Source organism: Paroedura picta, chromosome 2 (genome assembly GCF_049243985.1).
Source record: "Paroedura picta isolate Pp20150507F chromosome 2, Ppicta_v3.0, whole genome shotgun sequence".
In the NCBI taxonomy this organism is placed as follows: Eukaryota; Metazoa; Chordata; class Lepidosauria; order Squamata; family Gekkonidae; genus Paroedura; species Paroedura picta.
Genome location: NC_135370.1, coordinates 37,141,756 through 37,169,703, shown reverse-complemented (window position 1 = coordinate 37,169,703; position 27,948 = coordinate 37,141,756). Strand labels below are relative to the sequence as shown.

The 27,948-nt window shown below is 45.3% G+C and overlaps 2 protein-coding genes across 3 annotated transcripts; one reads left to right on the top strand and one right to left on the bottom strand.

Annotated features, from left to right (window-relative positions):
• Positions 1–101: 101 nt before the first annotated feature.
• CFAP210 (cilia and flagella associated protein 210) lies at positions 102–18,739 on the bottom strand. The gene is made up of 9 exons (XM_077319776.1): positions 18,441–18,739; positions 16,947–17,173; positions 13,332–13,505; positions 13,040–13,233; positions 11,054–11,210; positions 9,404–9,543; positions 5,119–5,311; positions 4,064–4,228; positions 102–810 (listed from the first exon to the last, which is right to left on the bottom strand). The coding sequence occupies exons 1-9, from the start codon at positions 18,505–18,507 to the stop codon at positions 475–477; spliced, it is 1,653 nt and encodes a 550-aa protein (XP_077175891.1). The 5' UTR covers positions 18,508–18,739; the 3' UTR covers positions 102–474.
• On the top strand, positions 18,544–27,912 carry PHOSPHO2 (phosphatase, orphan 2). Of its 2 annotated transcripts, none has more exons than XM_077319777.1 (3): positions 18,544–18,678; positions 20,830–20,999; positions 23,771–27,912. In XM_077319777.1, the coding sequence occupies exon 3, from the start codon at positions 23,792–23,794 to the stop codon at positions 24,512–24,514; it is 723 nt and encodes a 240-aa protein (XP_077175892.1). In that variant the 5' UTR covers positions 18,544–18,678; positions 20,830–20,999; positions 23,771–23,791; the 3' UTR covers positions 24,515–27,912. The 2 variants fall into 2 exon arrangements, with proteins under 2 accessions (XP_077175892.1, XP_077175894.1); XM_077319779.1 differs by lacking the exon at positions 18,544–18,678 and adding an exon at positions 18,837–18,998.
• Positions 27,913–27,948: the final 36 nt, after the last annotated feature.

Sequence of the window (27,948 nt, the reverse complement as noted above, 5' to 3'; positions counted from 1 at the left end):
CTAGCAGAAGAGGGGAAAAGGACTGAATGCCCCTCCCACTTACATCCCGTCCATGTGCTGATAAACAAGGATCCGTAATATTTAAAACCCTAAATGCCAACTGAACAGCAGATAGTTTATTCTCACAATACAGGTTATTTCTGTTTGTAGTACAAGCCAAGTAATAGAGTAGAAATTAAATTCAGGTATTGCTTTTTTGGAAGATGACCAGAATTAGATGATTGTGCTTCTGTTTTTCAAACCTTATACACAAATGAAGCAAAGGATTTTTTAAAAGCATTTTGTAAGTGCTGCACATTACTGAGTGAACCTGGTGGGTCTGAACTATTACTACCGACTGTCTAAGGATTTTAAGAATGAATTTCACAAGTTGCAAACTTTAGTAATGTTCTAAGTTTTAAATGTGCAGTTTCTATGCTATATGTTTGGGCCATTTTAAACTGCAATACATTCTTAAAGATTCTTTAATTATTGTTACCATGTAAAACCAAGCCGTCCCTTAGTGGCCTCGTATCCTTGTCCATTCAGAAGCTTCATTTCTTGAGCCGTGCTCCCGGTGAAAGGTGGCGGCACTTTCTGGCTGCCCGGACCTTCCCTTTCTCCCTGAAGTGGCTCAAAGCCACCCCTGACACCTTCCTGGACTACTTGCAGAAGAGGGTAAAGATTCCGGCAAGTTTTTGATTCTTCCTCGATGACTTTTTTCGCGTACTCCTGGAACTCTTTCTCCTTATACAGTGCAATCTGTTCTCTCTGTTTAACGTAGTCCGCGTCGTCTTGCTTCTCACGCTGGGTTCTTGCTGCTTTTTCAGCCTGCATTGAAAGAAAGAGAAGGGGGGGTTCTCTTAATTGTGGACAGATCATTTGATGGTGTATCTGATCTAAAACCACAAAGCTGCTTGTTTGAGAGGGTGGCTATGTGCCTCCGCAGCAGAACAGTTAGATTTGAGCTCAGTAGTACCTTAGAGACTTAGACTAAGAGCAGGGTTTCATGAAGCCCTGGGGTTTCTTGATGGCCCTGGAAGGGTTTCCTGAATGGGTGGGAGTTAATTAATTGTTAATATATTTTTAAAATGTCAAACATTTATCGGGTGATATGACCATATATGGTCATGTCGACCCCTCCCCCCCAAATGTCCAATGATGGGCCAGGGGGGAAGGCGAGGACCCGTGGTTGGGAATGTTCATTCTGCACGATCGCACCACGTCTGGGATTTCTCAAAGTCTGAAGAATGTTTCAGGGGTAAAAAAGTTGAGAAAAGCTGACGTAGAGGCATTTTGACTCTGGAACGCTCATACCCCACCCCCAAATCTTGGTAGTCTCTACAGTGCTATTGGACTGGAATCTACAATGCTGTTGCAGAAGGCCTGCCTTGAAGGCCATCGCAATGAACTAGTTCAGAATTGAAATCCTCCCAGGAGAAGCAAACTCACCTAGAAGAAGGATAATACAGATGCAACCCAAGCACTGATGTAACCCATACTCCAGTCTGCTGTCATTTTAAATGGCCTTGTAATATTCCAGTAAAAGCTACATTTCATTTATGAATTACAAATTATATTGAAGACAAACTACCATTTTCCGCCTTGCTTTCATGAATACATTCCTGATTTAAGCACAGGCAAATGCAAATGGGTGGACTGATGCTGCAATGACCATGGGGGCCCCTCTACCTGTAAGACACCCCTGACCGTACTCTAGCTCCAGAAACTGAAAGCACTTCATAACTGGGACTGTTGGCTGCTGACTTTTGTTTGTTTGTTTATTTGAACTCTGCCCTGGAAGTTTATTGGAAGCTCTAAGAGTCGTCTTAAACCCCTTTTCAGAATGGCACTGGGATGATAACATCCAAACCCCAATTTTTCTCCTTTTACATAGAGGGAAAGGGTAGGTGGAATGAGGAGTTAAAGCTATGATATAAAAATCAGTCATAGTACAGCGGTTTGGATTCAAACCAGGATTACAGTTAACTGCTACCATATAGTGAACTGGGTGTCTGTGCAGTCCCCTGGTTGCTACATTTAGTCCCTCACTCTCCCCCCCCCCATCTTTTGTTCCTTGACTGGTTGCTGCCACTAGTAAGACCCTCTTCTTTAGCCAGGAGGAGTCTTACCCACTCCTGGGAAAATCTAAATGGTCGTATTTATTGCTATGTATTGCTCCTTTGGCCTAGTAGCCCAGCCTGCTGTGGGATGGCATGGAACAGCTAACGGATCTCTTAGTCACTCCACCAAGTCACAGAAGCAATAGGCCCCAAACCCCCCACAATTGTTGATTTATTGAACTACAAAAGAAAGACATCCAGAATTTTAAAAAGGAAGGGGTAACCTGGACAAGCAGAGTAATGATTGAACTTTTACGTCCAAGAAAGAAAGAAAAATAACCCTGGCTCCTGCACCCTTTCTTTACCTGTTCCTCCTCAGTCTGGGAGGATTTTAACTGTCCTTTTGTTTCTCTGCAGGGCAAAGCAACCTTTCCCCAGAAAGCCTGGCCCCTTCTTCAGAGATTCAGAAAGAGCCCATCACATGACTGGGGAACAGAACTTATTTAAAGGAACAGGGGACTTTTAATAAGAACCCCATAAGTTTAACATAACAGAATAAAGATTTGGGGGAAGGGTTTTAGAGAGGCATAGACATTTTTTTTCTTAGTTTCTGAATTCTTTCCACTAAGAGGCTGCTGTTTCTGTGTTTATCCAAACACCTCTGAATTTCTATTGTCTTTTGAATGCCTCTGAACTTTGCTGGTTTCTAGAAGGCAGGTACCCTATGCTGGTACTCCAATGTCCCTTCCTAGAATCATCAGCTTCCCTCTAACTTCTGAGGTGTCCGAATCAAGTTTCTTCTAGGGAAATTTTTACACCTAATTTCCTCCTTTTAACCGGGCAGGGATCTTTCTCCCTGCAGATTTCTCCCCCCTTCCTTCAGCCTGAATTGGGAGTGTTGCTTCTTCACAAAACACTCTGCCAAATATCTATCCCAGTTTGCCCAACCATGTAGAATGGTTGAATTCAGACTATTTATCAAGAACACTGGCTAAAATCCTCAGAGTAGAGGTTATAAAGCTACGGCGCAGAAACATCTACTCTAGATGCATGTTCTATTGGAATCCAAACTATAAAAACTTCCTTCCAGCACAAAGTTCTAATATCAATTCCCATACCGCTGTTGCTGGCCACTCATAGTGCTTGGAGAAGCCTAACGATCCAGCTCTCTGCTTCAGTGAAGAATTAATACTTAACTTCCTCCTACTGGCTACTAAAATGCTATCTGTCACACCCTCCCCCTTGAGACTCACTTTGTATCTGCTTTCCCTTAGGCTCCAGGCCAAAACATTTCTCTTTGGCCAGGATTAATCAAGGCGTTCTATGTTTTTTGGCTGTTTTATGGTCTGCTCCTAGCATAATGGCCGTCTTATCGATAACAGTTTAGAGCAGCGGTCAGCAACCTGCTGGCTGCCGCGGCCCGCTGCTGCACCGTAAGGGGAGAGGGCAGCCTGGGGCCCCGAGCACACGCGGTAGCCCCAGCGCAAATGCGCATGTGTGGGCCTGCCGCGCGTGCGCGTTTGCGCCCCCACCGGACACAAACGCGCATGCGTGGCAGTCCGCACGTGCACGTTTGCGCCGCCGACATGCCGGCGGCTGCGGCTCTCTCTCCCCACCCCTCCAGGCTGCCAGCAAATCTGCCGCCGAATCGGCCGATTAGCTTGCAGCCCGGCAAGCTTCTCTTCCCCTCCTCCCGAAGCAAAAAGCTTGCCAGGCCGCCGAAGCGGCCAATTTGCTCACGGCCTGGTGAGCTTCTCGCTGCTGGGGGGGGGGGGGGAGAGGGAGCCGGGGCCTGGTGCCGAGGCCTTTGCAGCCCGGTGCCGGGCTACAGCCCGGGGTTGGGGACCACTGGTTTAGAGGGCTTCATTTTATGATCTTGATGACTTCTGTTTCTTTTAACAATGGATTATTTTATTGTTTAGCATAATTGGGGGAGTTTTGTTGCTTGCTTTGTCTTGTAAGTCACCTCAAGCAGATCTGGAGAGGCAGCCTATACATTTTATAAATAAATAAATACTCACAATTTGCATGGCATGGGACTCTTGTAGTCTCAAATTTGCACAATGATTTCTATGCTTCTTGTCTTTCTCTAGTTCCTGGTAGACTCGATCCGCTTCTATCATTTTACGAAGTGTCTCTTTAGCTTCCACTTTCTCCTGTTTCGCTTTTTCTTCTTTCATTCTTATCTATCAATAACACAATCCGTTTTAGAAAACCTGAGGCTGTGAAACCGAATACTAGCTTACTGTGCCTGTGTTGCAAAGAACAAGGGGCTCCACAATGTGGCCCATTTTATTTTTTTTTTTAAATACTATTTACCGTATTTGTCGGCGTACAAGGCGACTGGGCGTATAAGACGACCCCCCAACATTTCAACTCAAAATATTGAGTGAACCCAGTGGGGGGGGGGAGCCGCTCGCCGCCTGCCGCTCGCCGCTCGCGGCGCTGCTCACCCAGATGGGGGGAGCCGCTCGCCGCCGCTCGCCGCTCCCCGCCACCGCTCGCCGCTCGCCGCCCGCCGGCGCAGCTCACCCAGTGGGGGGGAGCCGCTCGCCGCCGCTCGCCGCTCCCCGCCACCCGCCGCCGCTCGCCGCTCGCCGGCGCAGCTCACCCAGTGGGGGGGAGCCGCTCACCGCCGCTCGCCGCTCGCCGCTCGCCGCCGCTTGCTGCTCGCCAGAAGAGCACCCGGCGTATAAGACGGCCCCCCCACTTGGAGGCATGTTTTTCAGAGGAAAAAAGCCGTCTTATACGCCGGCAAATACGGTACGTATCTCCAGCATCCCATACCTAGATACCGAGTTTGATGCAACTGCCCTTCAAGCAAGTTGCTTGTGAGGATAGCATTATCTTACTGTAAATCAGGGGTAGTCAAACTGCGGCCCTCCAGATGTCCATGGACTACAATTCCCAGGAGCCCCTGCCAGCGTTTGCTGGCAGAGGCTCCTGGTAATTGTAGTCCGTGGATATCTGGAGGGCCGCAGTTTGACTACCCCTGCTGTAACCGAAGCCTATTCTGAGTGATCAATTCGTAGGAAAGGTACAAAAGTATAAAAAAGGATCCGCATTGTTTTCTTACCACACTCAATCGGTGTTCTGTGATGGATTTCAAATCCGCTTTGTTTTTCTCTTCTTTTTCAGCGAGTGCTTTGTCGCGCTCCTCTTCCATCTCTCCGACTTCCCTCGCAATACGCTCGTCTTCATCGTCAATCTTCTTCTTCATCCGGGCCAGGAGGCGATTCGTAATATTCTCCCTGGTTTCCTCTATTTCTCTGTAAAAAGCACAATTTGTATAGTGATTCTCCTGTATGCTTCTCCTAGTTCAGCAGTGGAATAGGCTGCCTAAGGAGGTGGTGAGCTCCCCCTCACTGGCAGTCTTCAAGCAAAGGTTGGATACACACTTTTCTTGGATGCTTTAGGGTGCTTAGGGCTGATCCTGCGTTGAGCAGGGGGTTGGACTAGATGGCCTGTATGGCCCCTTCCAACTCTATGATTCTGTGATTCTATGATTCTATGATTATGTTGTATTTTTATGTCCTGTTTTTAATTTTAATGGGGTTTTATTTGGGTTTTTAATGCACGTAACCCGCCACGAGCCGGCTCCGGGAGTAGTGGGGAATTTAAAAATCTAAATCTAAATGATGATGATGATGATGATGATGATGATATGGGCAGTGACATCTTCCTGGAAGAGGAGCCTGGGTGCCAAACTCCACCCTACATCTTCAGAGCAATTTCTGAAGTTCTGAATGCCAAGGGAATGCCAAGACGGAAGGCAATGCTATTAACTAAGCTGCCCCATCATAACAAGGGGAATGCCTTTCTGTTATTCTGATCAACAAAGGATGTCTCTCTACGAATAAGAACAAAGTGTGCTCCCAGTTTTAATCCAGAAAATCTGAGTCCCAAGTATCAAGCGTTTGTGAAATAATAAGCTAAATAATAAACTAAATAAAATAATCAAATAACAGCGGGTAGAGGGCACAGGAAGAAATGGTATGGAAACCTAATTATGTAAGCTCCGAACACAGAGAGTTATATTTGCACAAAACCATTCATTCATTATGCAGCTAGACAGCAAGCCAGGAAGAGATCTGCATGATGGAGAAGCAGGCATGCCTTTTTCTCTCCCTCCGGGATGGAAGTCATATCAATTATGGTCCAGATGCTTCGTGTGGATGCCGAACTCTGCAGATGCCACATTTGTAAACTTTTGAGGAGAGCAACTGCATGAATTGGCACCTGCAATACATCTGTTCCGTAGTAGGGAGGAGGGTATCTATTCCGCCACTATGCAAAGATCTTTGTGGCTCACAAAGACCCATTATGCACGGGGGGAATAACGCACATTCGGGGTGGATAACGCACAGTGCCGGCTGCAACCACCCGCAGCTTCAGTGCATGCCGCCGAAAAAGCCGCGTTAGTGAAATGCGGAAGAAAGCGCAGCTTCCGGGTGACCGGGGCGCAACCAGAGGTGGCGCCGGGATCTCCGCGTACATAATCGGTTACTCTAGGTTTTGCCGCCGTCGTGCCCCGCCCCGTGCATAACCGGTGTGCTTCGTGTCTTCCCCCTCCACGTTTTCCATGTGACCCGAAATCGCCGTTTCGGCAGCCGTGCATAATGGGCCTAAATGTCTGAATTAGCCTTTTGTTATCTCTACAACTAACAAAAGGGTAAGCAGATGAAACCCCTTAGCACATTAGTTAGCACTTCAGTTTCCCAGGCTTCAGGGATTACAATTAGGGATGGATATTTTGTTTTCATTTTAAACATTAATTAGAAACAACTGCAGATATAGGGAGGAGGAGCCTCTTGTTTCTCTTTTGGCTCAGAACAGGCCCTCCATCACGAGCCTGAGTGTTGAAACATTTACACAAATACACAAACGACAGACAAATCCTTATTGGTTAAATGGCCTTATTGGTTAAATGCATGTCAGCCTGGTGTAGTGGTTAGGAGCATGGACTTCTAATCTGGTGAGCCAGGTTTGATTCCCCGCTCCTCCCACACATGCAGCCAGCTGGGTGACCTTGGGCTCCCCACAGCACTGATAAAGCTGTTCTGACCAAGCAGGAATATCAGGCCTTTCTCAGCCTCACCCACCTCACAGGGTGTCTGTTGTAGGGAGAGGAAAGGCAAGGTAATTGTGAGCCACTTTGAGACTCCTTCTGGTAGAGAAAAGTGTCACAGAGTGGGTAGCGATGTTGGTCTGAACTAGCACAATAAAATTTGAGTTCCATTGCACCTTTCAGCCCAACAAAGATTTATTCCAGGTGTGAGATTTTGTGTGCATGCACGTTTCTTCAGACAATGGAACAGGGATCATAAGAGTACAGATATAAGGAGAAAGCAAATTAGTAAATGGCACCATAACATCCAAAATATGCAATATCTGTTTGTTGCAAGCATGGACACTGGTACCAGAGCTTGCAATAACCCAGATGCCAACTTTGCCACCATATACACTCCAAGAACACAATCACTGGACCTAACAACATCACCTACACCATCAAAGGCTTATTAACATGCTCTTCTTCTAGCATTATATGCCAACAAAGCCCCTGCGTTCTCTATATAGAGCAAAGAGGTCAAATCAAAGAATAAAGGGACACAAGTCTGACATCAAAAATCACAGGACTGAGAAACCTGTAGGGGTACACTTCAACCTTCCAGGACATTCAATAGCGGACCTCAAAGTAGCAGTTTTATTGCAAAGGAACTTCAAGAACCGACTAGAAAAGGAGACTGCAGAAATGCAAGTTATAACAACACTTAAAACAACAGAATTCCCAGGACTCAACAAGGATATTGGCTTCTTATATGTATGCTAACTTCATTCTCACACACACTCACGCACTATTTCAGGGGCTCAATCCATCTAGTACATTTTGATCCTACCTTCCTCCAAGGAGCACAGGGTGCGCATACTCCTCTCCTTCATTTTATCCTCACACAAACGCAGAGCCACTTGGTGCGTTTCACAACACAGTGAAGATCTGAACACAGATCTCCCAGTTTCTGACATTCAACCAATACAGTACATCAACGGAATAAACATAAAATCATTGGTTCCTGGTATGGTTTCTGTCTAATGCAAGCTCTTGGAACCTGCCGTGACCCCTGGAATCATCTTGCCCACCAGTAGGCCCACCAGAACTGCTGAGAGGGGGCAGTGAAGAGTTGCACAGAAGAGGGGAAAATATCACACGCACACCCCCTTCTGCAAGGAGGTGCCTTTGTCTAGTAGAATGTATTGGATACAATACACAGCTCTGACACTGGATAAAATGAGTTTAAAAGAAGAGGAAAAGAAGCATCAGCAGCAGGTTTTTTGTACTCTGCTTTTCACTGCCGGGAAGAGTCTCAAAGCGGCTTACAGTCGCCTTCCCTTCCTCTCTCCACAACTGACTCCGTGTGAGGTTGGTGAGGCTGAGAGAGCTCTGAAAGAACTGTAACTGGCCCTAGGTCAGGGGTAGTCAACCTGTGGTCCTCTAGATGTTCGTGGACTACAATTCCCATGAGACCCTGCCAGTGTTTTCTGGCAGGGGCTCATGGGAATTGTAGTCCATGAACATCTGGAGAACCACAGGTTGACTACCCCTGCCCTAGATGGCTTCATGTGGAGGAGGAATGGGGAATCAAACCCAGTTTTCCATATTAGAGACCACCTCTCTTAACCACTGCACCAAGCTGTCAATTGACCAAGAGCTAAATCCATTTTATTGGCCAGTATTATTCACAAGTGAAGAGCCTCTTGTGGCGCAGAGTGGTAAGGCAGCCGTCTGAAAGCTTTGCCCATGAGGCTGGGAGTTCGATCCCAGCAGCCGGCTCAAGGTTGACTCAGCCTTCCATCCTTTTGAGGTCGGTAAAATGAGTACCCAGCTTGCTGGGGGGTAAACGGTAATGACTGGGGAAGGTACTGGCAGACCACCCCGTATTGAGTCTGCCATGAAAACGCTGGAGGGCGTCACCCCAAGGGTCAGACATGACTCGGTGCTTGCACAGGGGATGCCTTTACCTTTACTATTCACAAGTATTGGCATATAGACTTGCTTATACCCTCAATATTCACTGGGCAGATTTTGATGCAGTCAAGTAGTTCCAAGAAGGACGGTTTGTTTGGTTATTTCCATGTGTGTAGTGTAGACAGGGGATCGTATGATTGGCAGCCAGAAGTTTGAGCTCTTTAGCGTTATCCAGGGTACAATAAAAGAGTTTACTAAAAGTAAACGGTTGCTTTTAGTGATATCATTAATTGTCGAGAGCATGTTTCTGAGTGTATGTACAAGAACTAAGAATTGAGGAAACCAGTGTATTTCTAAAATTGGGTGCTTGATTGAATGTACTGGATATTCGGCTTACCTTAACATTTCTTCTTCTTTTTGTTTTCTCAGCTTTACCATAGCTTGCTTTGCATGAAAATGTGCTCGAATTTTATCATCTTCTTCTTCTTGTTTTTCCTTTTCTAGAGCTTTCAGAATAACTTCATCAGCAACATGAGCCTTTAAAAAAACACATATAGACAGAAAACAAATATTACTTACCCAAATAAGTGCATCAACTCTCCAAGAATTTATGCCAGCTCAGCATAAGGGAGCGAAAGAGAGCAGTTAGTTAAATGGGGGCTGGTGAATAAGTTGGGGAAGAAGGTGGTGGGACGAAGTGGGGATAGAGACCCCCCCACACACAAGTTTACGAGGGGTCCTGGGGGGGGGGAGGGCCTTTTCTTGAGCTCCATGCATAAATGCAGCAAATCAGCTTAGTTCCTCTGGAGCCCAGCATTTCAAGTCCCAGGATAGGTTTGGTGCTGACAGAAGGATTTTGCTGGGCGGAAGGGAAACAAATGCTGAGTTTCCAGACCTGAACAGCCAAGGGCTGCAACTGTGTGCTGCATTCTGCTGCCAAGGTTTCCCCCCTGAAGCAAGAGAAAAGCATACATGCATATACAGACCTCAGTCCATGACACTTACAAGTAGGGGGGGCATGTACACTGACCTTGCAGTATTCGTGAATGGGAGACCATTTTAAAATTTGCTTAGATCACACTGCATCTTCAGCAGTGGCCCATTTGAAACTAGAGTCCAGTAGCACCTTTAAAACCCACAAAGATTTGTTCAAGGCGTGAGCTTTCGAGTGCTATTGGACTCTGATTTTATTGTGCTACTTCAGACCAAGGCGGCTACTCATTTGAATCCATTTGAAACTGACCTGGATGGCATGCGTTGATCGTTCTGATGCCCACTCGCATGTTTGGGGCAGTAAGGATCACCGCAATCTGGGCGTGGCTTATATATATAATAAATCTGCACGTGCAACAGCACTACACACGCTGGGTCTGGAGGCAGCCCTTTCTCTGGGTCGCTAGCAAATCCTTACACCTGACAGCCGAGGACTAGACCCGCCCTAAGAAAATGTTCACAAAAGGGCAATTCATGATCTGCCTGGAATAGGGAAGTGGAGCAGAAGTCAGGGGAGAGGAAGGTGTGAGGATAAGCAGAGTGAGGAGGGGAAGAAACAGAGCATCAGAAGGTGGCAAAACAGAGCCACTGAGGGGGAGGAGGAGGGAAAAGTCTCAGTGGAAGGAGATGGCTAGGAAGGAGAGGAATGGAGTTTCCTTTCTCATTTAACTCCCCCCCCCTTCATTTCTACCCAGGCCCAATATATACTGCACTATTTCTTTCACCAGCACACTGAGAGAACTCCACAGCCAACTTATGGCGACCCCGTAGGGTTTTCAAGGCAAAAGACTTGTTCAGAGGTGGCTTGTCCTTGCCGGCCTCTGCATCATGACCTTGGACTGCCCTGGCGGTCTCCCATCCAAATACTGACCAGGGTGGACCCAGCTTAGCCTCTGAGATCTGATGGGGCTGGGCTAGCTGGGGCCATCCAGGTCTACACCCCTCCCCCCCAACACACACAAATGAGCACAGAAACTTTCTTGTTCAGCAGCCCACATTAGTCAGGACTCAAAGCACTTGGAGGTCCAGCTTTGGCTCGTGGCTTGTTACCTACTTGATGGGCCTGTTTGCGCTCCAGTTTGTCCTCCAGCTTCTTCTGCTCTTCCTCCTGCAGTTCCTGGTGATACAACCTGGTCAGCGCCTGAATCTCTTCCCCCTCTTTGATGTCTTCCAGTCTGCTCCGCTCCGCTAAATGTTCGTGCTCTTTTATCCTAAAACAGGCAATAAGGCAAATGTGAGGAATAAGTACAGATGAGCAATTTTTGAGGTTTCTCTTCCATTCGTGGAAGTTGTGGAATTACACAGAGGAAGTGGAAGAGAATCTACATTGAAACAGGATGCCAGGGGCACCTTAAAGACTAGCTGTAGCTTCTTGATTTCAGAGATGAAACTTTCTGCCCGATAAACATTATATTTGTTTAATTAGCAGTATAGCGCAAAGTACATTTACTCAGAGCCAAACTAGAGAAAGAAGGGAAAGCAGGATTGCACACCCTGAATTCTATATTGAATTCTACATTGTCAAAAGCTCTCCCACACTTGCGAGCTGAAGGCCGGTGTTATATGAATAGAGTTCATGCTACAATTTTGAGTTGGATTTCTAGTAAAAAGATGTGATTGTCAGCAATGTAGAATAGGAAAAATATTGGAAACTTGCAAGGATAATTTTCACAATCATACGAGGAAACAACCACTGATGAAAATTCAACATTGAAAATGGCACAAATGCGTTTGGGTTACTTCATTAATCATTAAAATAGAGATAAGACACATTTTGATGTTTGATTCAATATCTTATTAATGTGTATTGTATAAGAAATTATTATATTGTATTCAGATTTTGATAGCCTGGAACAGGTTCTCTTTTTTATGTTGGTACATTTATTCAGAACCGCCTGCTTTTTCGTGTTGTAGATCTTGAAAACTAAGCAGGGTTGATACTTGGATGGGAGCCCACCAAAGGCAGTAATGGCCAACCACCTCTTGCTTCTCATTCGCTTTGAGAGACCCTTGCTGGGCTTGTTGTAAGTCTGTTGCAACTTGCACTTACATACGTGAACATAATATATTTCTGGTACGGCCTTGGAGGAGGAGCATGTCTCATGGCTTCAGTGCCACTCAGCAATTAACACCCAATCAGGACAGATGTCCCACCCCTGAGTGCCTCCTCCTCCAACCGGCTTGCCTGTCTGTCCAGTGGCCACCCAATCGCCTTCCGTCTCCCACCCCTGACCACCCCCTCCTCTTTCCACTTCCTGCTGAGGCTCAGAGGCTGCAGATCCCTGCTGTATGAGAGCTGCCCCTGCCGGTAAGTTCCCTTCCCAGGGCCTTCAGCCTGCAGCCTTTCCAGGTCCTGGGGGGAGGGAGAGGCCATCCGCAGAATTCTTCCACCTCACCCACCCCCGATCTAGAGCCTGTTGTATTCCAGAATGCAACAGACTTGGCCCCTAGTAGTTTTAATACTTTGAATCCCTCCTTAGGCTTCTGTTTCCCATAGAGTTAGGAAATGAAGATGCCTGTAGATTTTAGCTGAATGTTCCCCCCCTGCTGAAGCAATTAAAATTGCAAAAAAGAGTGCAGGGGTGGGGGAGAGTAGAAATGCCCTGCATCATTAACACAATAATCTACAATTGAAGCTTACACAGAACAGCAGAAGGCCCATTATTAGATCACTTGTTCCATCTTAGCCTCAGAAGTAAGGCCCATTATACCTAACAAGGCTTCCTTTCAAATAAGTGTGCAATAGGATTGCAGCCTACCAGTGTTTTTCTAAAAAGACTTTTCAGGGAATAAGCTCCATGAAGACCATTTCTGCACGGGGAACTTCACTGCCCTGGTTCCAGTGGGGAAGCACAAATCTGGAGTGGATAAGGTGCACCAGGCCAAATGCTCCCCCATGTGGGAGCAGGAAGAGGTGGGAGAACCTGCCCCATCTCAAACCCCAACCTGCAGCCCGGTGTGGAGCCTCCAGTGCAGAAAAAGTCAAAGAGATCAGAACAGAGGCACCTATTTTTTAAAAGAGTTTTCTAATTATCATTACTGTTCCAGTTGATCCTTGCAAAGCTGCATCCGCTTCATACGACTCTCTTTAACCTTTTCTTCCTCTTTCTGTATAGCTTTTTGACGTTCACGTTCTATTTCTTCATCCCGACTCTGGTACAATGTTTGTTTTTTCTTCTGAAGTTTAATCTGAGCTTCCCTTTCTTTTAAGACTTCGGTAAGCATGAGGGCTTTCTGCAAAACAAAATTGGAAAACATAACGTTTTCTTCTTTCCTTGAATGTGCCAAAAAAAATTGAAATGAAAAGAGGCATAATAAATCATCTACATTACATGGAATCTTTTCACTCTCTCACTTTGATAATACTGATCAAGTTTGGCTTTTTCAATGGCTTCTTTTCGCTTCTGTGCCTGGTACTTTGCTTCTTCCAGGTCAATTTTTCTTTTTTCGTTCTCATTCTTCTCTTCAAACTCTTTTTTGGCTTTCAGTTTTGCCTGGGACAAACCCTGCAATACAAAGAAACCTCATTCCTGTTAGGAATAGTATTGGAAGTGAAACATTCAAAGATGTCATTCATTCATTCATTCATTCATTCATTCATTCATTCATTCATTCATTCATTCATTCATTCATTCATTCATTCATTCATTCATGTAATTTATATACTGCCCCTCACTGTGACATCTGGGAGCAGCGTAAATTAAACCAGTGGGGGAACATTTGGGCCAATATGAACAATAAAAGTTATAAACAGTCATAACAGCACAAGATATGAGTAACCATAAACAGCTCAAAGCGGATAACAGCAACATTTAGGGACATACAGGATGTTAAAGGTTGCCTGACAAGGAAACAAGGCTGTAGGGAGGTCCCCGTCATTGGCTTCATCTGAAAGCCTGGTGGAACAACTCTGTTTAGCAGGCTGCATGGAATTGTTCATTGTTACATTCTGGAATAGCTATGCCAACAATCAGTAGGTAGGATAAACTTTTCTTTAAAGTTCACTGAAAATTTCTTGTCTCAAGTAAAGATCACCAGAATGGCTTGAATACTCCATAACTACGTTGATTAAAGTACTGCCACAGACACCAGCAATGATATTCAAATTCCAAGCTATGTTTTTGCTATGTTTTAGATTGTGATTGTTCTGTTGGTTTTACTTTATTGTTAATTGTAATTGTATGTAAACCGCCCTGAGCCATATGGGAGGGCACTATAGAAGTTTAATAAATAATAATAATAATATTTATTCTTCTGGTCACTATTATGGTATCTAATATTATTATTACTGTTGTTAATTGAATGTCTGTAATCAAGATGGATTACAGTAGCAATCTAACCCCCATAAAACTACCAATCCTTAACACAGAGTTAAAAGTCTCACAATTATCATAAATCTCAGATGGCTATGAGAACCCTCCTCCCTCCCCACAGTCATCCACCAGGGGGTTTGCATGTTGGTATAGTGCAGCCTGGGGAGGGGGGCACTGATCTTAAGAACCCAGCCTCAACCAAAGACCTGGCAGAAGAGCTCCATTTTACAGGCCCTGCGGAACTTTGACAGCTCCTTCAGGGCCCTCAGCTCTGTGAAACAATAGTGAGCCAATACATTTACTGTGGTGATACTAAAAACAGCAAAACCAGACTACCTATAGAGAGGGTAGCAACTTCTACATTCTTGTGTACACTCACCTTTGTTAATCAAACAAAACAGGGTGGGGGAAGGAAACCAAAGACTGTACTTGCTTTAGGAAACACAAAATACTAACAATGCAATCTTAAACAAATCTACATACTTCTAAAGCCAAACAAGTCAATGGGCTTAGAAGGGCCTATTTTCATTTAGGATTGCACTAGTAGTTGAATGGATTGTAATCGTAATTGAATGTGAATTACAGTGGATGCAAATGAAGAGGGCAGGGTCTGCTTAAGCCAATGAAAACATACAGAATCTTGGAGCCAGGAAATCTGGATGGTGGTTGGGAATTTCTAAATTCTTTACCCTTCCCCTCCTAAATTGTTCCTCACAGGTTTCCAATTTGTTACTACTAATAGCAGGCTTGAAGGTTCAATGCTTATCAGTAGGGCAGTAGCAGGAAAGAGAAATATTAAAAGGAATCCCGCTCATGAAGGGTTGGGAGGGAGAAAATGGCCCACTCAACTCACAACAGCATAGTGTGCTGCAGGGGAAAAACTGGGGTGGGGGATTTATTCTCTGCATATTGATTTTTAATTCCGCCAGGCGTATGGTTGAGGCCAGAGTGAGGTCCTGGAGTTACTATCAGGGACTCCTCAGTGCTGGCTGGACAGAGGGTGGGAGTTTAGAACTCTATTGTATCGTCATCTTTTAATGTGCTACAGGGATTTTTAGGGGTTGTATGGTTTTTATTGTTTTATCGCAAACCGCCGCAAGACAAATTGAGAAGGGCAGCATATAAATTTGAAAATAAATAAAATAATATTATGTTTTATATTGCTATCATATAAACCACCCCAAGATCCCTTGTGGGGAGAGGGCAGACTAAAAGCCAGATGAATAACTGAATAGGTATTCTTCCTGTACTCTTTTTTTCATGTTACACAAACTGAAAATTTCTACCACCACATTTGATGCAGCTGCTTACCAGAAGAACACAAGGACAACAAAATAAAAGCAGTTCTTTTCTGTGTTTTATTTTCCCCACTAACTTTCTTGCATTGCTCGTTCTACTATGAGGGGCAGTCAAAAAGTATTGACTGCAAAATCATAAAAACCTTTCTTAAGGAAAAATGTCAAAATGTTAACCTATTGTTTCAAGACATATCTTCCATCTAAAAGTGAAGTTTCTATCTCTCTAATCCTTCCCCAAATAATTCCATGGCCTTCTATTTACACCCTGTGAAAATGGCACTTTTGGCATCTGCGAGGGACTCAAATTGTGTATCTTCTTACGTTTCTTTGAGTTTGGGGAACAAAAAAAAAAGTCTAAAGGGGCAAGATCAGGCAGAATTATCATAGCATAACCCTTGCTACCCACAAAAAATGAGCAGGTGCATTGTCAGAATGAATCTGAATGAATGCCACAATTTTAAACATATATAAGGTAAAAGATAAAGGTATCCCCTGTGCAAGCACCAGGTCATGTCTGACCCTTGGGGTGACGCCCTCTAGCGTTTTCATGGCAGACTCAATACGGGGTGGTTTGCCAGTGCCTTCCCCAGTCATTACCGTTTACCCCCCAGCAAGCTGGGTACTCATTTTACCGACCTCAGAAGGATGGAAGGCTGAGTCAACCTTGAGCCGGCTGCTGGGATTGAACTCCCAACCTCATGGACAGACAGCTTCAGACAGCATTTCTGCTGCTTACCACTCTGCGTCACAAGAGGCTCTTAAACATATATATGAAGTGGATATTATTATTAGTATTATTTCTTAGATTTGTATCCCGCCATTCACGGCAAGCCGTCTTGTGACAGGTTACAAGGTAAAACCCCATATAAAAACATCCAATATCTCCATTAAAATTCTTGTTAAATCCTGGCAGCAAAACTGTCACACACACACCCCACACACAGCCCGAAGTGCCTATCACTCGGTGTGCCAAGGGGACTATGCTTGCCGACAGCCACTGACAGCAATAATCTGGCATGGGGCAGAGACTTCCAGGGGGCCTGATCTTCCATGCCCTGGCCTCAGCCATAGACATTGTTGTTGCATTGTGACTATGGCAATTGCTGACAACTGGATTTCCCAATGTGGGAAAGGCAGTGCAGTTGCAAATGGCTGCTACACTACAATAAGAACGCAATATCCAAGAATGCATGGATGCAACTGTCTTGCTAGTTTGAAACCGGCTTTTCGACTGACATTTCTTTCAGTCTACTAAACTGGAAGATAAAAGATACACAAACGTTCCGATGTGGGAGAAATAATCCCTCGGTATTGATTACACACACTCTGCTCTTACTGCAATAGTGTTGGTCCAGTTTTTCACAAGAGCTTGAGACTGCAAGTGCAAATCCTTCCGTTCTTTCCTTGCGGCACGAATTCGTGCTGCTTCTTTCGCCGGTGCATTGAGGTTGTCTTGTATCCTTTCCCATTCTGCCTTAGACAGAATAGTTATCTGGCGAAGATCTACTCCCGGCGGGAGAAATATTCCCTCTGTGATTTCATCTTCATTGAAGTAACTTTTTTCTACATAATAAAAAAAAACACGTTATTTCTCTCTATGCATAACTCTCCTTACGACCAGAAAAACAGTATTTGAAAATCCACATGAGATTCTACCCTTGACAAGCTGTACAGGCATTCAGTTATATTCTCCAACAAGCCATAATCATTGTGTCAAGGATATTCCCTAGAACAGTAGTTCTCAACCTGGGGGTGAGGACCCCTTTGGGGGTCAAATGACCCTTCCACAGGGGTCACGCACCTTGGCTGGGGGGGGCACCATCCACACAACAACCTTGCGGGGTAGATTGTGACAGAGCAAGATCTGCATGGTGGGACGAGAGGCAGAACTGAACTGAGAAACCCTGGGGGGGGGGGGAAACCAATTTATATACATGTATATACATATATACTATATACATGTGAGGGAGTGGGGAATCAAACCCAGCCCGCCAGATTAGAAGTCCGCATTCCTAATCACTACACCCAGCTGGCTCTCCTGTCAAAAGTGTCCTTTTGACAGAACTCAGCGAGAATTTGCTTCTGTTGAGTCCATCCTACATACTGGCCATTTCCCCCAGGGGAAACCCATCTCTGTAGTCTGAAAATCAGTAAATACATTAGAACTCCAGGCCCCACCTGGAGACTGGAAAAAAGGAATGCCAGCCTCCAGGTGGGACCTCTGGATTTCCCTGGAATTATAGCTCATCTCTAGACTACGGTGATCAGTTCCCCTGAAGAAAATGGATGCTTAGGAGGGCGGACCCTGTGGCATTGTACCTTGTATAGGCCCCTATCCTCCCCAGGCTCCATACTCAAATCTCCAAAGGATTCCCAACCTGGATCTGGCAAACTCAATTCCTACTGGTGGCTGGGGGGAACCTAGCAATAGATTGCCGTATCCAGGTAAGGATCTGCAAGATAGACTGCCAGATCCAAATAGAGATTCTGCCAGATCCAGGTAGGGTTCTACCAGATAGGCTGCCAGATCCAGGTAGGGATCTACCAGATAGGCTGCCAGATCCAGGTAGGGTTCTACCAGATAGGCTGCCAGATCCAGGTAGGGATCTACCAGATAGGCTGCCAGATCCAGGTAGGGATCTACTCGATAGGCTGCCAGATCCAGGTAGGGATCCAGCCCGGGGAGGGCAGGGACCTCAGCGGGGTGCAATGCCACAGAGCCCATTCTGTCACACAGCCACCCCCCCGCCGGGGGTCCCCAGGGGCCACCTGGAGGCAGGCCCCCCTGCCCTCGCCTATCCTTCCTCCGGCCGCCCTGGGCGACACTCACGGGCGGACTCCAGCCTCTGCCCCCTGCGGCGCCCGAAGCGGATCACGGGGCCGGCCGCCTCCGCCATCTCCGCGTGGAGTGTACGGCGGTTGCCGGGCAACGGCGGGAAGGAGGCGGACGGGGGGGGGAAGTCACGCGACGCAGTGCGGACGGGACGGCGCGACAGAAGCTTGGGGAGCTCGCCACGTGACCAGCAAGCCTGGCGGAGGGAGGAGGAGGAGGAGAAGCCCCTCGGCAGGTCAGTCCATCCGCCCGCGGGAGCGCGGCCTCGCCCTGCTTCGCCTCGCTCCCCTCCGCGGGGTCCCAAGCCCCGCCCCCTTTCTCCCCCCACCCTCGTCTGCGTTGGTGTCGGCCCCCGCGCGAGGCCTACGCGGAGAAGTAGCCCCGCCCCTCCTCCCCGGCCCGCTCGAGCTCGGGCTTTGGCCTGCCCGAGCCAAGGAAAGGCGCGCGCCGCCCCCACCCTGCGCCGCCTCGGCCTGGCCTGGCTCTCCCTGCCCAGGGACCCCTCGGAACTGCAGCTCATCTCCAGCTCCCTGGAGAAAATGGATGCCTTGGAGGGTGGGCTCCGTGGCCTCGTACCCCCCTGCCCTCCCCGTGCCCCATCCCCAAATCCCCAGGAATCCCCCAGCCTGGACCTGGCAGTGGCAGGGATGCCAGCCTCCAGGTGGGGCCTGGGGATCCCCCGGAATTACAGCTCCTCTCCAGAACACAGAGACCCACTTCCCCAGAGGAAATGGATGCCTCGGAGCAGTCAACCTGTGGTCCTCCAGATGTCCGTGGACTACAAGTCCCATGAGCCCCTGCCAGCAAACGCTGGCAGGGGCTCATGGGAATTGTAGTCCACGGACATCTGGAGGACCACAGGTTAACTACCCCTGCCTCAGAGGATACTCCAGTGAGGCCCCTGTCCTTATCCCCAAATCTCCAGCGGTTTCCCAAACTCAGTTTGGCAACCCTACCTCCCTTCCCCAGCCGGTAACCAGCGGGGAACTGACAAGCCTGATTTGGGTGGTCCTATGGTAACAGATTTGTTTCTGGTTTATCTGGTCTTATTTAGTGGGCTTTCTTTCTTGCTAGAGAGCATCTTTCAAATGATTCTGCTGCAGCCAGTCTAGGAGGTGATAAGCCAGAAATATGAATTAAGGGGAGGGGGGGAATCTAGGTTTGTCCATAACCCCTGAATAGCAAGTTGCAGCAAGGGGCACACTTATCTGATGAAAGGTGCATTGGCAGACAAAGGACAATGGCCTGGAAAAATGCACTGGTCTTTAAGAGATTGCCAGGGGATTGGAATTTTGCATGACACACAGGGAGCATTCCTGGCTTTGATAATATCCTGTGTTCTTTACAATATTCTTTAATACTTATACTGAATGGAAAACAAAGTTTTTAAAATACCTGCACTGAATGTGGATAGAGAAGGAAAAGAGAGGAAGAGCTGGGGTTTTTGTATTCTGCTTTTCCCTGCTCAAAGGAGTCTCAATGTGGCTTAATAATCTTCCCTTCCTCTCTCTCTCTAACAGACACCCTGTGAGGTTGGTGGGGCAAAGAGAGCTCTGAGTGGACTGACTGGCTCAAGGTCACCCAGCTGGCTGCATGTGGAGGAGGGGGGAATCAGACCCAGCTCTCCAGATTAGAGGCTGGTGCTCTTATAACCACTACATCAGTGGTCCCCAACTCCCGGTCCGGGGACCAGTCCGTGAATCACTTGGAACCGGGCCCTGGCTCCTCCTCGTCCTTCTCCCCGGCTGCTGCCTCGGGGGCTGCCCTGCCACTCTGCCACCAGCTCACCTTTGGTGCTCTCCAGCAGCCGCCATGGCTGGGGCTCCCCCTCGGCATGGCACTGCACAGCTGTTGCTGGCAGCACCCCCCAGTGGGCAGCGGGAAGTCAGGGGTGCTGGCGGGAAAGCAAGTAGAGCAGGGGTCCAGGCAGCGGTGACATCCCTCAACAAAAGACTACCCCCCCCCCCGTGCCTCAGTAAAATTGTCAAGCATTGATCGGTTCCCGGTGATAAAAAGGTTGGGGACCACTGCACTACACCACTCTGACTCTGGAGGGATAAGATACTTGAGTTTATGTTGTTATGTTTATGAATTTCATTTATAGCTTACCTTTCTCACTGAGACTCAAGGGGGATTACAAAAATTAAATCCCCTTGTGATGGAGGGGGGATTATGAAATGATGTCCACTAAAAATCCTAATTCAGGTTTACCTGAATCTAAGTATACTTAATTTTTAAAAAAAAGTCCAGCTGATTTCACTACGATTAACTAAACGCTCTTCAAATTATATCCTAAATCTTTTATCAGATTTATGTTTTCCCATGGCGAGTGGGTGTCGAAATTATAACCTTTCTGTCCTCAAATTGTGTTATTTTATCTGAACAGGGGACTATCTTGGACTTGGAACTTTTAGCAGCAGCATTCCGAAGTGTACTCATCTCTCTTAATGCCATGCAGATGCTATAAAGTGCCCACGACAAAACTGCATCACATTCCCTATCATATATGTGATATTCTCCAATGCTTCCAGGTTTGAAACTTCTCAGCGTCAACCAGTGAGTATCATTGTGTTGTCCTGCTGTTCCGTCTTGTGCCACGCTGTTGTCTTGGAAAGGTCAGCTTTGAAACAAGGATAACATTTTCTGTGCTTATATTTTTGGTTAGACAGAGATCGACTTCATACATTACACATTTTGTGATATATACTGCGTGCTGAAATAAATGTGCATATTACTACAGTGCAGTTTGTACAGTGGTGTGGCCTTATGCTTGTTCAGTTACATAGTAGCCTTGTTCACATGTTACAGTGAACACATGTTCAACCTGCCTGTATGTTTGTACATCTGTTTGTAAGTAAGACCCAGCACACACTCTTTTTAAGTGGGAAACTGGGGACTGCAACCTGAGTAAATGTGGGCTTTGAATCTCTAGTTCAGCTAGTACATGTATTGATTACAATGTGAGAATTATTCAGTGCACATATGAAAAACAATCCACTGTACACTGATTGTACATGAAGAAGAAGAGTTGGTTTTCATATGCCGCTTTTCTCTACCCGAAGGAATCTCAGAGCGGCTTACAATTGCCTTCCCTTCCCTCTCTCCACAACAGACACCCTGTGAGGGAGGTGAGGCTGAGAGAGCCCTGATATTACTGAAGAAAAGTTGGTTCTTATATGCCGCTTTTCTCTACCCGAAGGAGTCTCAATGTGGCTTACAGTTGCCTTTCCTCTCCCCACAACAGACACCCTGTGAGGGAGGTGAGGCTGAGAGAGCCCTGATTTCACTGCTCAGTCAGAACAGTTTTATCAGTGCTGTGGCCAGCCCAAGGTCACCCAGCTGGTTGCACGTGGGGGAGTGCAGAATCGAACCCAGCATGCCAGATTAGAAGTTTGCACTCCTAACCGCTACACCTAACTGGCTATGTACATGTGAGTACTGTAACTTGTTAGCAGGATTATTACATCATGGTATAACTTGCTTTTTTAATCCACAAGATAGTCAAAATTAAATGTACATCAACTCTGGAAAACTGAACATAACAAACAAACAAGGCCAGCGCTCAAGCATGACTAGGAGGCATTTCTGACCCCCCCACCCCCGCTACAGGCTGTGATCCTTAGTGGATAAAAAAGACTGTCCGTCACATTCACAAGTGCATGTTCCCACCTCTGTTATGCTCAGAACAAAACATGCAGGCTTCATACATTTGCATTGGATTTGAAGCACACTGGAGAACTTAACATTGATGTGTTAAAGCTCAGTTAGTTATTTTTCATTTGGAAAGTGACCACACAAACCTCTTTCTTTATTAGGTATTTCAATGCTGCTTTTCTCCTCACTGGGGACTTGAAGAAGCAGAACAATATAATTAAAACAGACCAAAAAATTGTCTAGATGTCCCCTGGTTAAGATCAACATGCTAAAATTGCCGCTCTGTATCCTCAGTCTTACGCAAGCAGTAATTGAGTTCCACTTGCATAAAAGTAAAGAGGCCTGTTGCAGATCTTTTGGAGATCCAGTTTGGTGTAGTGGTTAGGAGTGCAGACTTCTAATCTGGCATGCTGGGTTCGATTCTGCACTCCCCCACATGCAGCCAGCTGGGTGACCTTGGGCTCGCCACCGCACTGATAAAGCTGTTCTGACCGAGCAGTAATAGTCCCACCTCCCTCACAGGGTGTCTGTTGTGGGGAGAGGAAAGGAAAGGTGATTGTAAGCTGCTTTGAGACTCCTTCGGGTAGAGAAAAGTGGCATATAAGAACCAACTCTTCTTCTTTTGTCCATCTTTCATGTCATGCCAAATACGGCTCTCCATCCTTCAGCATTACTTTTCAAAAGCTACAAGGGAAAAGGAAGATATGTGGGGAAAATAATTCTGCTGACGGTATGTGTTGAAGCATTGAATCCTGCCTCATGTCTTTCTGCTCCACCACTATAAATGCTTACAAACACATTATATGCCGTCATTGTAAGTCTTAGATGAAAGCTCGAGATATTCCTTAGCCATTACAAGAATAAAATACAACCCTCTATAGAAGGAACAAACAAGGTATGTATGGTGACTACCTGCTCCAATGGATTATATCCTTATATGGAGATTTGTAATTTGTAATCTCCATGTTGGTTAACAAATAACCAAAGAATTACCATACAAATTATAACATATTAACAAAAGTTAATTAAATAAACAACAGATCAGGAGACTTAACATTGTTACAAACATTTCTGCAGAAGAGAACCACAAACCGCCTTGGTTTGCCTTTAAAAAATTGAGGTAGTGAGGCAAACTGTATTAGGGAGGGAATTCCACAGTCTTTATACATTTGCAGAAGAAGCCCTTCAGTTGACAAGGTCACAGCCAGTAGATTTTGTAAAAATTATGAACTAATGCAAATTTCAATATCTTGTGGTGTCTCAACCAGGCTTTCATGAAACCCTGAAGTTTCTTGATGGGTTGGAATTAATTTTTTGCATATTGTTTTAGATTTGTTAAAAACAATTACCAGGTGATATGACCCTATATGATAATATAACCCACCCCCAAATTACCATTGATGGGCCTGGAGGGGATGGGAACATGAGGGCTCCTATGAGGGCGTGTATGCTTCCCAAATATACTCTGTGCTATTGTGCAACTTTTGGGATTTCTCGGAACCTGATGAATGCATCAAAGGTTTTTCAATGGTACAAAATTCAAGAAAGGCTGCTCTGTACTTTCAAAAACATGGTAAATACTCCATGAGGCTTTTCTGATGAATTACTTTCTATGCTTCAAGATAATTATCTATGCAGTCCTCTTCACCAAAACAATTTTATCTTATTTCCAGGCCGACATTTGTCTGACAACAATGAAGTGTCTGCTGGTTTTTGATTTTGACCATACAGTTATAGATGAAAACAGTGACACCTGGATTGTGAAATGCGCACCTGATGCTAAACTGCCTGATGAAATAAGAAACTCCTATCAGAAAGGACTTTGGACAGAATATATGGGCAGAGTTTTCAGATTCCTGGGAGACACCGGAATAAGGGAAGAAGAGATGAGAAGGACTATGACAACGATACCTTTCACAGAAGGAATGAAAGACCTCTTAGAGTTTGTTGGCAAACACAAAGATTTATTTGACTGCATAATTATATCCGATTCCAATGCAATATTTATCGATTGGATTTTAAAAGCTTCTAATTTCTGCCAAGTATTTAATGAAGTGTTTACAAACCCTGCAAGTTTTGATGGGAGCGGCTACCTGATGGTGAAGAATTTTCATGCTCACGCTTGTGCACAGTGCCCCGTAAATCTCTGCAAGAGGAAAGTCCTAGAAGACTTCTTAGAAAACACTTCAAAGCAGAGGATGAAATATTCGCAGATTGTATACATAGGTGATGGTGGGAATGATCTGTGCCCGGTAATGTGCTTAAAAAAGGATGATGTTGTTATGCCAAGGCGTGGATACAGATTACAGAAAATGCTTTCTGAATTGTCTCAGGATCCTGTTCCTTTGGAAGCTTCAGTTGTCACCTGGTCATCTGGTATTGAGATACTAGCCTATTTAGAGTTACTTATAAAATGATAAAGGAAAACAACCTAATTAATCCCAATGAATAACAATAAATTGGTGCTGGTATCTGTTCTCTCATGCTACGGCCATTTGTCATGAGTCTCAGAGAAAGAGACTCATTACGCCATTCTGATTCATTGTCTTCCATTGTGCAGTTGTGTCGGGGGAGAGCGTGGGAAAGCAAAATGCCTGAGCAGAAATGGAGGAGTGCTTCATCGAGTGAAGCAGATGCCAGAGTTATTGCTGAATATAGTTTCCATGGGTCATCTAGGATAAATGTATATTTGTATTTACTTCATTGATGCTCTTTCCTCCCCAATGGGAATCCAAAGTGACTGACAACATTCTCCATTTTATCCTCACAACCACCCTGAGAGGTGAGTTAGGCTAGAGCAGGGGTAGTCAAACTGCGGCCCTCCAGATGTCCATGGACTACAATTTCCATGAACCCCTGCCAGCGAACACTGGCAGGGGCTCATGGTAATTGTAGTCCATGGACATCTGGAGGGCCGCAATTTGACTCCCCCTGGGCTAGAGGGTGTGACTAACATGGTTGCTGAGCAAACTTCCATGGCAGAGTGAAGATTTGAGTCCAGGGCTCCCAAAATCTTATCCTATGACAACATGCTAACAGGAGGTGAGCAGCCATGTTCTTTTCTCAACTAAAGCTGCTTCGTTCTCCTCATAGCTTCCTCACACAGGGCATTTGACCATAACCCGTCTTGGAAGTAACAGAGGCACGAATGACAACTGTCTCCTTATCAGAATCAACCAATTTCCCCAGGCATTGTTTACCGTCAAGTATCCAGAATCTTACTCAAGTCAGTGAGAGCCAAAAGGATGCAGTGGACCTGCATTCAGATTCTGCCTCTGCATTTCACCAGTCATTTTCTCTCAGGTTAATCTGCCTCATAGGATAACTGTGAGGATAAAGCGTCAATAGAATGTTTTGTGATGTGTGAACCCAGATTCCCTCTAATTGTTCAGAGGGCAAGGAAGTACGAACACTGGCTACTTATATTCCAGAAGAACAGCCAGAAAAGTATTTAAATTATTTAACTTAGTATTTATCTAAGGAAGCAAAAATTCTGACGGAGGACAGGCAAGGGGCAAGGGATTGCTTCATGATTACTCGAAGGCTAATTTAATTTGTTTTAAGTGGCTGTATACCAGGTCCTATTAGTCAAGGGACTTTTCCCCAGAAGATTAATATGTATTAATGAATATATTCCACCTGATAGTAGTAAGAGCCAAGGAGATGACCTCTGGGACTCCCTGGCTGATACCATAGAACCCTTGCTCCTTTACTAGCCAGATTCTTATAATGGGTGGTGATTTCAATGCAAGAATAGGCTCTGAGGCAGTTGATGTAGGAGGGAATAAGAGTAAAACCCATGCTTATCTCTTGGATCGTTCTTCAAAGGACAGGATTGTCAACAAATTTGGCCTCAAACTTCTAAAATTGCTCTCTTTGGCCACTCTATACATTTTGGATGGTACCAGCTTGGATATATCAGGTGGTGCTTTTACTTACCTATCAACTTATCGAGCTAGCACGATTGATTACATCACAGCCTCATCTGATTTACTTAGTAGCCAGGTTTGAGGTTGTTGATAGCTTGTCAAGTGACCACTGCCCACTGAGACTAACACTTAAAACTACTGGCAGTAACTTCTTGGAACCGGTTTCTGACCTAGCAGGTGATACTTTACCATGTTCTTGGAGACTCAAATGGTCTGACCAGCTTCAATCCCAATTCTCCCAATTTTTTTGCAAACCCAGAAACGGCATCTTTGAGGCATGCTATCCTTCAGTCAGATACTGATGCTATCCAAATCTGGGTAGTGACTGTATATGGATTGATTTATTAATTGCCATAACCAGCTGGGTCAGCTTCTCATTCTTGCACCTCTTAGCTGTCGTTTATGAGATACCTGGTGTCCCCCCTACACACATGCTACATGTGAGTGGCAAATCATTTCTGTAGGCCCTAATCATGTCATGTAAGTTGGCCAAGGGACAGATGCTTCCATGCATCACAAAAATCAGTTCAAAATTGGGACTGATTTTTGTAACAGCCACCGATTTCTCAAATGTCTCGGCATACTGTAGCTAGCATCCTTCCTCCTATATAACAAGTACGCTCTGGTGCATCATTTCCAGTAACCAACCTGCAGATTGCATAAAATGAAAAGATAATATAGCCAGGAGTGGTTTAAGGGATCTACAGCACCAGAGCCAGTTTAAGGAATCATGGGGCCCTAGCAGAGTACAATTGCAGTGGAAGCAGCCAGAATGGGGGCAGAGCTGCCCCCAGTAGGAAGGAGTTCACTCCCAGTGTCCTTAAAGTGGAAAAAATGGGGGGGGGGAGGCTATTGCCCTGTTCCATGGGGTGGGGAGGCTCAGAATGAAGCCCCTGGAAGCACAGGGCCCATAGGTTGTGCTACATGGATAAACCAGCCCTGGATATAGAACAGAAGCAACATCCACAAAGAATAAATGTGGACAACACCAGAACGCTGTTAAAATCTTCAGTTTGCTTATTCTCCACTCTGCTTATCTACAAACGTAGCGTGTGGAAGTCAAAAGGAACAATGCAGTGAGATGGGATGTACTTTCTTAGCAGCTGGCTGCCATTTTCTGTATTAATGTTTACTTGGAAGTAAGCCCTACTAATTTCAGTGGGATTTCCTCCCATGCAAATGTGTCTAGGATTGAAAGCTTAGAAATCAGAATATGGGTAAAATGAGTCATGTGCATTATATAGTTGCAATGAAGAATGTTTCAGTGCCACAAACACAATTCTGCAGTCTTCTGTATTACTGAGACACAAGTTTTGTTCGTTGTCATAACTGTGAGGCTATTGCCCAAGAGCATGTATTCCATCTTCCCATGGCGTTTTATTAAAATTAGGGTCTTGGTGTCTGCAATGGAGGTTTTGAAATATGACATATTTATACACAGTGCTGTGTTGATCTTTTTTACCTTATTGTAAAAGTTGGTTGTGTTGAAAAAGTTTGCTGAATACATGGCGATGTATATTTAAGTGTACCAGGTTTTTCTTTTAATGTTTTTGAGATCGTATATAATGTTTGAAATTGGGAATAAGGAAGGTCAAAGAGCAAAATTTTGATCGCTCCCAGCTGGCTTCCAGATCCCATTAATTTCAACGCAATCTGCCATCCGGCGAGTTTACTTGAGACTAAAGGACAGGCAACAAATTTTGAAACCTACTTATAGTTCGTTTGGTTGTTATTTTGTTGAATACAATGTGCCTACTGCAACTGTATGCTGTTTAAGATAACAAAGATATAATTTTAATTTATCATGTTTGTAGTTTTATATTTAAGGATCCATGTTTATATAAAATATTTAAATATTTTATTAAAACAACTACATTTTAATCGAACTTATTAGAGTTGTAAATATAACTGAAATGTATGTG